The sequence below is a fragment of the Mytilus californianus genome, unplaced genomic scaffold (genome assembly GCF_021869535.1).
Source record: "Mytilus californianus isolate M0D057914Y unplaced genomic scaffold, xbMytCali1.0.p SCAF_6, whole genome shotgun sequence".
NCBI lineage: Eukaryota > Metazoa > Mollusca > Bivalvia > Mytilida > Mytilidae > Mytilus > Mytilus californianus.
The window spans coordinates 31,983,861-31,996,417 of NW_026262712.1; the positions used below are offsets into that span (position 1 = coordinate 31,983,861).

General features: G+C 35.8%; 1 protein-coding gene across 3 annotated transcripts in view; it reads left to right on the forward strand.

Annotated features, from left to right (window-relative positions):
• Positions 1–11,435: 11,435 nt before the first annotated feature.
• LOC127706832 (cleavage and polyadenylation specificity factor subunit 6-like) overlaps positions 11,436–12,557 on the forward strand; it is a 40,716-nt gene continuing 39,594 nt past the window's right edge. For 2 of the 3 annotated variants that reach the window (XM_052211540.1, XM_052211539.1), the window contains exon 1: positions 11,439–11,499. In XM_052211540.1, the coding sequence (XP_052067500.1) occupies positions 11,443–11,499 (57 nt within the window). In that variant the 5' untranslated portion in view covers positions 11,439–11,442. Of the gene's footprint in view, positions 11,500–12,557 lie in introns of all 3 variants that reach the window. The other variant, XM_052211538.1, reaches the window with a different exon arrangement.

Sequence of the window (12,557 nt, forward strand, 5' to 3'; positions counted from 1 at the left end):
CATAGAAATCAAACATTTACCGGCAATCCCACAGAAAAAACTCAATGCAAGCCCAATTAATGATGAATATAAAAATAAATAAAATTTTAATAATTTATAAATATCAAGAATAGAAAACAAAGCTTTTCATGATTAACAATTAATTAACAAATAAATTAACTTTTTTTCCACATTAATTAATTTTACATTTTGTGAATTGTATTTTTGGAAATCGTGTGTGGACACCTGTGGTGTAACAACTTCTTGTTTACAGGATGTCAATTAAAACTCATTATTTATAACATGTTCGTGATTTACCTGGTCATCGAATAATTCAAACCTAATATACATGTCACACTGTGAAATTATGTCTCCGAGACAGGTGTATATTCAATGGAAACCTATTATGAAACTATCAAATAAAATGAACTCTGACACAATTTATCAAGTGTTAATTATTTACTATCAGTTTTTTTTTAAATACAATATCAAATTATGTCTCTTTTTCTATAATACAAATCTTAAATCAAAATTACATTAAAATAAATAATTATATATGAACTCAAATTATTTAATTAATTATGATAAATTTAACACTGAAACAGTTTATGTTATGCTTAAACATTCGTCCTTACTTCGAGTACTTTTAATACTTTTATTCATGACTTTATTACCTAAGGAGATCTCGCGAGGTTTAACTAGTGGCCGCGTGTTTTTACGGGATTTCGCCGAGTTGCGAATCTCTTGTATTATATGTCTCTGGGTATACTGTAGTTTTTCCATGAACCATACTTCCTACAAAAACTCAAATTTGCTATTAACATGTTTAAAACCAATTCACACAAAATTTTAACAGATTGGGATCGATAAAAGAAAGCTTAATACTTTTGATTTTAAAATTCTTTGGTGGCGTCTAATTCCAGAGATATTTGTCGCCCTACACTGAGTCATCATATGACTTACAACATGGTTTTCGGTCATCCCGTTCCTGTGAAACTCAGTTAATATCATTTATTCAAGATCTTGCAAATTCAAATAATAAAAACTTTTAAACAGACATCATAATAATGGATTTCGCAAAAGCATTTGACAAAGTTTCATACCATAACCTCATGTATAAAATCGGTTTCTATGGTATAAATTGCAATGCATTACATTGGATTCAAGACTTTTTAACAAACAGAACACAAACAGTAGTCCTTGAAGGTGAAACATCAAATAAAATTCCTGTAACATCTGGAGTACCACAACCGAAGGCACAGTGCTTGGACCAATTTAATTCTTGATATTTATTAATGATTTGGCAGAATAAATTGAACATAGTACATTAAGATTGTTCGCAGATGACAGCATTATTTATAGGGAAATTAAGAATCCAGATGACACATATAAATTACAATTACAGTCTGATTTGGAAGCGGCCGGCAGATGGGAGCGGGACTGGCTCATGCATTTTCATCGTGATGAATGCAACATTCTCAGTTAAACACAAAAACGAAAACCTTTAGACTTCAATTACAAATTACATAATCACTTTAAGTTAAAGCTCATGCATTTAAAGCTCTTGTCCGACAAAATCAGAGTACTGCTCAACCATTTGGAATCCACATCAAAAACAGCAAATTTCACAAATTGAAAAAGTTCAGAGAAGAGCAGCCCCGGCGCTTCCATAACACCAGCTCAGTTACTGAAATGATGACAGACTTAAATTGGTACCCACTTGAAATTAGGCGTTTAAGATACAGAATTGTTTTCCTCTACAAAAATATACACGAAATTGTTGCAGTCCCTATATTTAACCTTTTGATCCTATTAGACAATAGAACCAGACATAGCAATCCACACTCATTTAGGCAAATACAAACATCTAAAGACAGTTATAAATATTCATTTTATCAACGTACAGTTATATATATAGACTGGAATCATTTGCCACAACAAATAGTTTCATGCAGTACAAGCTGCACATGGGTTCAAGAGTATGATCTCAGAATCTGCTCTCATCCCTATTTTCTACCCTTAACTATTATTGTTATCAAATGTATATATCACATGACTGATTTGGTTTGATACACATATATATATATAGAAGTCCTTTATTATCAATGATGCTTGATTGATTGGTGTTTAACGCCACTTTCAGCACTATTGTGCTATTTCGTGGCGGTCGTTTTTAATTGGTGGAGGAAGCCGGAGTGTCCGGCAGGAAAACTGACAATCCTAGTCAATTACGATTGGAGTCGAGTGCACCTGCCACGTGCGGGAATTCGAACTCACAACCCAGATCAGTGGGGGAGGGGGGGGGGGATTGTTGGCAGGCTAGTGATACAATAATTAGACCACTCGCGCGGCCACCGAGGTCCCCCTATCAATGAAAAACCGGGGGAAAAAACAATTGAGTGACGCTTCGTTTTTTTCACTATAAGGATCTATGGGGGGAGGGGTCGGAGGGGTCCTGATGATATTATGTGATGTGGCATTGTAAATCTTGATTATGAAGCTTAATATTTATATTTGAAATTCCTCTGTTTGGACACATTTGTTGACAGGATCGTGATTTAAGTTCTGTCAAAAGATTTTCAACAATTGTAGTCTACACACTACCTCCATCGAACATTACACGGTCTACACTACAAATGAAAGAAACGTAAGAAGCCGACTGGCATAAATCAGAATTGAAATAAAATTGCCATTCAAAAATTCCAGATGAATGAAAAGCCTGAGGAAATGTGTGTATGTGCATGTTAGTTACATATTTCATCAGTTCAATCTAATATCATTTGACTATATGAAATAGGTTTGTGTCAGTTATCTCCGGCCTTTTAAAATGTGCTATTTAACGTCTTTAAAGGACTTCATGCACCTTATAAACTTTATCTGCGTAAACTCAGATAAAGTAAGGGGACTCTTTGTTTTGATAGAAATAAGATTTCATCTAAAAATTGGTACATTCATATTTATTAATTATGGGCGCAAATGATACTAAATATTTTGAAAACGAGGAGCAATTAAACGTATTATTGGCGCAAACGGATATCTTCGTATCCAATCATATGTGGTTTTATACGTCTCTGGCAGCTAGGGGCCGATCCAGTGTCCGAGGAAAGGGGAGACAGTAAGTGTAAAAAATGGTAAAACATACAGCCGAGCGTAGCGAACGATTTTTTTAACGATTTTAAGCAAAAAAGGATATGTGACACCTCTCAATTCCTCGGTACCTTATAAAGATCTTAGTTTCCACATTGACATACACCTATAATTCATATAGTCAGATGATATAAGGTTGAACTGAAATGTTTAACTTAACACATACACACACGTCTTCAGGCATTCAAAATAAAATGTAACATAATGAGCTTTAAACAAAAATCTACACACTACTATCAACTAGATAACTACATATTAGAGCAAGTTAAAACAAACCTGTATCTATGTCTGAATATATAAGATGACCTTATGTGGAATAGCGGCTACATAGGAAAAATTACAAGCAAGGCAAGCTGTACACTAGGTTTCCTGAGAAGAAACTTACGCCAATGCCCCAAAGAGGGCAAAAAAATAGCTTACGTAACCATGGTAAGATCGGTATTGGAACATGGTGCTGTCATTTGGGACCTATTTACCATCAGGGAAATAGAGAAGATAGAAAGCATACCGAAAAGAGGAGCACTTTTCATTCTGCACGATTACAAATCCAGAGAAACAGGATGTGGAACAAATATTTTTTCCAAGCTGGAATAACCACCTCTCCAGGAACTAAGAAAAAATCACAGGCTGATTATCTTCTACAAATTGGTTAAGGGATTGGTATGGCTATTGAACCGACAAACTACATCAAGGGAATAAGAAACAAACGGCGAGTCAAGGCAACAGATTTTAGTGGTTTCCAATATTCAAAAATCTTAGAAAGACAAGAAACCAGAAAAAGCAGATCCTACAAATTGATTGATCATATAAGATGGACATCAGAAAAGACTCTTCTTTCCAGAATACAATACTGCAGTTAGACCATCTGGAAGAGAGCATCGCATCATCCATGCTCAAAGGTAGTCGAGTGTTTAATTCACGACTGCCCTCCAGTAGTTGGACTAACCAATCAGATCTCTTTCCAGTGCATATATATCCGTGATCGGATCCTGCACTGTGTAACATACAAATACAGATCTTACTAATTACCCATCCAATTCTCATGCCAGCATTGAAATTAAAAAAAAAACATAGACATAAGTGAATTTAGTCCCTTTGCAGACCCTCATATATTTGAAAAGGTACGGATATACTGTGTATAACAGATAATGTGTTGACAAAATCTAAATAAGGTCGAAGAAATATAAGGAAACAATATGCATATGCTTATTGCTCAAGTATTTAGATACTACTAAAGATAATTTCTACGTAATTCCTTGTAAGGACGAAAGAAAGAAAAAAGACAACAATAAAGAGTCCACAAAACACACAAAAAACTTTAGAATGAGCAACAAGAACCCAACATTGAAAAAGAAACAGTTCGGTGTTACGCAGGAAGGTTACTATAAGCAATTGTTGCTCCGCCAGTGTCAGGGATCCCAGCTGTGTTCACGAAATTGTTGCTCAAGGCAAGAAAAAAAACCAGCGGTAATTTTTATTTATTCGAAGGACGTAAATGTGGAAAGGAGGACTCGATTGTGTATACGACAAATGAAACATATTCGTTGTCATCTGTGACACAGATATTCATTACAGCTGTTATCATAATGCTAGCAAGTTAAAGGTTTGGTTGGCTTGCTTGCTTTGTTTGTATTAATGTTTGCTCAAGCATTGTAATTAAGATTGACATCTGAAAACAATATATAAAGGCAGAGTTAAACTTGTATACTTTATGCTTAAATTTGATTGGACACTATCAAATAATCAAATTTACCTATATACAGGTTTAATTCCGCCTACTTATATTGTTTGCAGATGTAAATCTTAATTACAATGCTTGAGCAAACATTAATACAAACAAAGCAAGCAAGGCAAGCAAACCAACCAAACTCTTACTCTGCATGCATTAGGAAATTGACTGTAACTTGTAATCAAATCATGAATTAAAGCTTTAAAATCATCGAAGAAGTAGTATAGTCTCAGATAGAATAATGTTTTGAATGTGATCATAAGTGGTTATGATTGCGGTTAAATATATATAGTCCGTGACTGTTAACAGGAGTCCGTGACTGTTAACAGTAATGCAGGAACTACTATATACCAACAAATCGTCTGACGTCTATAGCTAACATTTATAGAAACTTTCAGTCTTCTAAAACCACGTGGGCTGATTGAAACCACAGTTTATCATCTGATGCAGAGACTTTTGGTTAACCGATGCATTCGTGGATCAACCAATGTGACCATCGTTATAAAAATAGAATATGCTGGGGGTAAAATCATTTGAGGGGTTGGCGGTTAAGAATAGTCTTTCATATATATGATACGAATGTGGAATGGCTTTGCGGTTCTGTTTAAGATTTTAAGTTGATGATTTATATTTTCAGTCAGAATATCGTAATTTAGACACCAGGTGAGCGATACAGGCCTCTTGTATGTGAACTTGAAGCAGAGATATTTGACAGTCCAGTGGCGTAGTTTGGTCCTCGACCTGAAACAGAGACATTTGACAGTCCAGTGGCGTATACGTGGCTTGTCTTTTATTTCCATGTAGCCGAAGCAAACATCACTCCATCCCCCTCCTTCTGTCAACGTATATTTGTTCATCCTAAGAAACATCCTTTGTCATGCTGGGACCTTTTATAGCTTATACTATAATGTATAAGTTTTGCTCATTGTTGAATGCCGTACTGTGACTTATAGTTGTTTACATCCTCCTCCTATGGTATTTGTTGGATACTTGCCTCATTGGCAATCAAATACCACATCTGTTCAAAAAGACGGATGCCTAGTTTAGCATTTTTTTATGTGCGGTACTCTCTGATAGTCATCAATTAAAAGTACAATTTCGCGATTTATCAATAAGTATAGACATGGAAGTATAATACCGATAGAAGTCTATAAAAAGGACCAACCAGCAAATTTACTATGTACCGGATCTAGAATATCTTACTGTGCAGATAAGGAAAAAATTATATAAGTCTAGAGATTTGCACAACGATACTAATATTAGATGGTATTATACGAAGATGTTGTTATTAAATCGTGTATATATATATACAACTCGTCTAAACATCAGCCCAACAATGTTAGATCTGTAAATTTGCTTTCGCAAATTTTTTGTTCTTCCCTCGTCAGGATTCGAACTCATGCTACTGAGATATCGTGACACCAAACCGCCTGCACTGTATCCGACGCGCTAGACCACTCGACCACCTAGGCTTCACAATAATACAGCTTTCGGTGGCCGGGTGTTACCTTTCCTCGTCAGTTTTGAATATAGCGTCGTAGTACATGATATATTAGCATCGCAACCGTAGATTTCGAAGAAAAAGTCAAATTCCGGTCAATCCCAACAACACGGTTGTCAATTTGTCAACAGTCTCTTTAACTGAGGATGAAATTAAAGTCTTGTCTAAGGGTTTGAATTTTTGCCCTACTCCTAGTAACATAGATAATATGAAACTGGAAGATGACCTCAATAACTTTGCCAGAACCCTCAGAATTAAAGAATACTTTGGTAACAAGGATAATGAGGAAGACTCAGACACGTCGGATTCGGAGGAAGAAATCAGAATTCCGCATTTTCAAAAGAAGAGTTCATGGATTCCTAAACCAAGCAAATCTGCTACACTGGAAGATGTTATCGACAAAATCAAATCCGATGTTGTTCATCTAGCTAGCAACAAGTACTCGTCGTTTTATAACACCTCTTTTGATGAAAAAAAAGCCATACAATCGCCGAGAAACCGAGATGATATTGTGATAAAACCAGCAGACAAGGGAGTGCCGTTGTGATAATGGACAAAGCTAACTATATCGCGGAAGCAGAGCGTCAGCTCTCTGATGAGAGATTTTATAAGAAGCTTGACTATGACCCTACTTCCGAGTTTAGTTCCAAAATTATAACTGCGTTACAAACCATGCACAATGACGGTCACATAGATGAGGATACAATCGGATATTTAAAACCAGAGAACGCTAAGCCTGGTCGATTGTATCTTCTTCCTAAAATACACAAGGTTAACAACCCTGGTAGACCCATTGTATCCGCAAGCGGCCACCCGACTGAGAAAATCTCGGAATTCGTAGACTTTCATTTGAGATCTCATGTAGAAAATCTTCCTTCTCACATTCAAGACACTACAGATTATCTTCGTAAAATGGAATCTATGAACCCTCTTCCTCCGGAAACCCTCCTTGTCACTTTAGATGTCATCTCATTGTATACCAACATACCTCATGATGACGGAATACAATCGTGTAAGGAAATATGGGACTCGCGCAACACTTTAGAACCACCTACCGAATGTTTAGTCCAGCTGCTTACTCTGGTTCTGAAATGCAACAATTTCACCTTTAATGGTGAACATTACCTTCAGATAAACGGGACAGCGATGGGGACGAAAATGGCACCGTCTTACGCCAATATTTTCATGGGCAAATTAGAGAAACAAATTATTTCAACATCTTTATCCAAACCTCTGTCTTGGTTCCGTTTCATCGATGATGTTGACATGAAATGGATTGAATCCCAACAAAAATTGGATGATTTTATCAGACATGCAAACAACGCCCAACAGTCAATTAAATTTGCATATGAAATTTCCGCCTCTAAATTATCTTTTTTAGACACAACTACATATATAAAGGACGGTGTCATATCAACAGACCTCTACTGTAAACCTACAGATAAACATCAGTACCTTTCTCCCCAAAGCTGTCACCCCATGCAAACACTGTACAAAAAGTATCCCGTACAGTCAAGCTCTCAGAGTAAAGCGGATTTGCTCCTCTGAGGAGGCTGTCACTAAACGGTTACAGGAACTTCGCGGATTTTTGACCAAACGAGGTTATAAGAAATGGAACATAGATAAGGGATTTGCGCGTGCTAAGGGGACGACCATTTGATATTCTGGGGCGGGGGGGGGGGGGGGGGGGGGGGGCAGGAGGATTTGTTTTGGATGGGTTATTTATTTCTGTGGACCAAAAGGACAGATTATTTATTTTCTGCACTGTTGAAGCATGATTTTTCATTTTCATTGAAACAAGGGACTGATTATCTATTTTCACAATTAAATTTATAATATTTGAAAACATACAATTTTTAAATTCTTAAATAAATAACATAGTCAATTAAGTCAATCAGAATTAATCATCATCCTCTGGAAGTTAATCTTCTGAATTGCTAACTGCATATATTGCATACGTACAAGGTATTAAAGCTGGGCTGTAACTAGCCTCTTTTAAAAGTTGTCAAACATTTTCGCCGAGCGGAGCGAGGCGAAAAAAAATCAGCGAAGAGTCTGGGGTTCGCTGAAGGCCCCAAGAAGCTATAGAAAAAATGGCGCAAAATCATGCATTATGCGCGTTTTCCAGACCCTTTCTTAATTAATCTGAAACGCAAGTTCTGTTTTTATTTTTTTGGCAATATTCTGGTCTCAAAGCAAAATATATAGATTAAGTGTAAGACTTTTAGTTTTTAGGGACAACATCAAAAGACCAATATGTAGGACAAAGCAAAAAATGTTTCAGATTGCGGAAAACCTTTTATACCTGTCAATTATGTTTTTTGTTTCAAATTAAGTTAAGAGGGGGCTGATTATCATTGATATAACTATGTCAAGTCAGTTTTTATAACACATTTCAATTACAACTTGATGTAGTTCCTAACTGGGATACAATTTAAAGTAGTTTGTAATAGACAAAAGGTCCTTAAATATAATAAAACTCAAGTTTAAAACATAATAACTAAATTACAAATAGAATGCAACACTAAGAGAATAGTCATAAAAGAAGGGCAATCAATGAACAAAAGACGAACCCGGGAACAGATAAAACACAAAACGACAAACATTATAGACAATCAACACTGAAAAATAAAAATAAGTGAGAAACATGGATCTCAAAAAGGGGCTACGTCAGAGGGTGAACAGAACTTGCTTCTTGCAAGACACTTACCATGAAAACAATTTGATAGGAAGACAAGCTTTTGTTTTGAAATTTCCAACATGAGGCATTTGCCTCAATGTAGTTACGGCCCTGTAATAAAAGTGAGGTAAATGTTCACAAGACAATATACCTCAAGTGAAATGAAACCCATTTTCAAACATTTCAAATACATTAATATTTATATTATTAAAAGATTTTCCCGAAAAAAATATGAAAAAAGACGAAGTTTGGAAGAATCTGGTGCCATCTCATACTTCAGAATAGCATTTATAAAATGGCTTAAAAGACCTGCCAAAATATTTCCAATACATTGTAAGTCAGGTTATTTATTTTCAAACTACCACAGAACAAACCATTCATTTTTGTTATTATCAAGGCTGAGTTATTTATTTTCAAAATCCTCCTGCACCCCCCCCCCCCTCCCCCCCCCCCCCAGAATATCAAATGGTCGTCCCCTAACAATAACAGCCGCAATGACCTGTTACAGTACAAACAGAAGAGGCGCAGCAAAATAGTTCCGTTTGTTTTAACATACAATCCCGCCTTTACTAACCTATCACGTTTGATCCGTGCCAATTGGCAAACTATTGCCAAGCACCTTAAATTATCCAAGATCTTTCCCAATCCTCCTGTCTTAGCTTTTCGGAGACCAGCAAGTCTGATAGACTTATTTGTGAGAGCTGACGTCTCCTCTAATAAAAGCTGTTCAACTGCAGGATTGTGCAAGTCGTGTGGTAACAGACGATGTCTGACTTGCCAACAAATACTGAATACTCAAAACATTTACTTGCCACTCCACTGGATCTGTGTACACTATATTTTGTAATGTAACTTGCAAAACCCAGAATGTTGTATACCTTCTTCAGTGTCGATGTGGCATGCAGTATGTTGGCGAGACAGAACAGCCATTCAACAAACGCATGAATGGTCATCGTAGTGACTACACCTGCAAGCCCGACCTCCCCGTAAGTCGTCATTTGAGATCCCCTGGGCACGCCCAAGCTGATCTCAAAAATGTTTGGGCTTGTATTATATTTGCCTTCGGGTTTATATGATCCGTTTATCCTATTTTGACTCTTTCAAAATTCAAGAGTCTATCCTAAATTGAGGTAAATTATATGGCCTTCCAAATACCGTTTCGATTCCTAACATCACATGTCACTATACAAATCCTTGGTGCAAATAAAAAATGATTAAACAGCCATTATTCAATACATCCCTGAAAAACAAAATTCAACTTATATAAACCCGGCCAATGAATGTCGAAAACTTTAGATTGCCATAAATATATGCCGTAATTATTCTATACTTGTTACAATAGCAATTAACAATTAAAAGGAATAGATGAAAAGTTTGCTGGGAACAAGCAGTTGAAGAAAAAATAGAAAGAAATAATATATAAAAAAAATCGTCTATGTAAAGTCTTTAATTAAACATATTTAAAAATTAATTACATCATAAGCAGCAAGCAATCGTGAGTTCGTGTTTTGGAACTAGATGGGTATTATGAACATGATGAATCTAACTTAAGGTTCAAACACTCTAGTGCAATAGATAAACTCATCATATAGATATACCAGGAGTCAGTTTCACCTGAGACTACTAAAACACTGTGTTATAGTAGCCTCAGGTTTCAAAAAACTTGCGACTAAGATTGATCGTAAATATACTGAATTGTTCATGACTTACGATCAATCTTAGTCTTAAGTTTTGTTAGTGAAACCGACTCCAGGATTAAAATGTCAAGTGTACGCAAGACGAGCGTTTCGTCTGCAAAAGACTCATATCAGTGACGCTCGCATCAAAAAAGTTAAAATGGCCAAATAAAGTACAAAGTTGAAGACCATAAGGACTCAAATATAATTTTGGTGGGTGTTTTGAAACTGTTACCGGTAAACCTGAGGTACCTACGGTCAATCGGTGAAGCTGACGTCTTTGAACAATCGACTAGCTATTACTGCATTAACATAACAATTATAAGCATTTTGACATCGGAAATGTACTGGAAAATCACGGATGTGAAAGTCGTCTGTATATCGTCCAGGAGTATCTGTATAGAAACCATCCATGACATACAGACTCATTGGCTGTTAACCAGAAGCAGAGTTCGACTTTTGATTGCCGAGTTTATGAGCTTCGGTCCTTGCTTGGAAGCCTTGCTGTTCACATTGCAGCCTAAAAAAAATCCTCAAGTTATTTTTTTTTTGTGTGACCATAAGTTTCAACAAAATAACATTTTACATTTTAAAAGTATAATAATGTGACATGTGTGATAAGTCTCTAGTTTCAATACTTTATTTGACCTTAGATAAACTATACGGAAAAACGTAAAGTTATAATAACTCCGACACCGGTCTAACATTTACTTTATTAGACAAGAAAAAAATGGCGGATGGCGTGGACATCGATCTTTATGACAATTTAGAAGAAGGATTTGAACAGGTTCTCCCTTTAAATCAATGCAGTTTATTACTAAAACGTGAAACAACTAACTTTATTTACCAGTCAATTTAGCCTCGTCTCAAATCAAAAAGGTTTTGGTCATTTTAGCGGACAACAAAAAAGCTTCCGCCATCTTGATTTATTTTTTAATGAACAGGATACATTTCATCACGTTTTTCAATAAATATTCTATGTGAGTTTTGTAAGACTCGGCAAATATGCCTGAAGTACAAAATTAGTAACCACAATTCATTTCCGCCTTCCTAAATACCAAAGACCATACTGCAATAACTGTATAAACATTTTAAATTTATCTAATTTGTGCATGCATGTATACTTTTGTCTTGTATGTGTATTCATGTCATTTGTGTAGTATATATGACGGTTTTTTCAAGTGCTAGCATGTTTACGTTTGTTATCATATATTAATGCACTGTTTGTTATCATATATTAATGCACCGTTCTTAATAAACCTTTGAAAATCTAAGTCTGAAGCTCCACAAAATAATTTATGACTGAGTGAGTACCGAATTAGGGTCCATTCGCCCCAAAACACATTCGTGCCCATTCATGTTCGCCCCCTTTCACTTTCGCACCCTACACGTTCGCACCCAAAGTCCGTTCGCACCCTACATGTTCGCTCCCTTTTTATTGGTTTTGACAACAGTTTTTTTTTGTGATGAATAAATCTTAATTTATGTCTTAAATTATATTTTGGTTAGTGTATTGATATAAATATTTTTATTTCATACATGTGAACCTCCCGACGGGAGTACAATAATCCCGTTTTCAGGGGTCTCCTCCCGTTGAAGAGAAAAAAATCCTGTGTATGAAATTTCTTGAATGAAAAATTTCTGCCCAACATATCATCTCAGACATCTGTTGTAACTGACATTACCTGAAGTTATATTTTACCTGTAAATCAATTAACATGCATAATTATATGGCTTCACTTGTCAGCTTGGGTGTCAAACATACCGGTAATCAACGATTTTTACCTCAGGATAACTGCCGGTGTGTAATAAAAACTTTGTGTATTTATTGGGTTACTTCCCTTG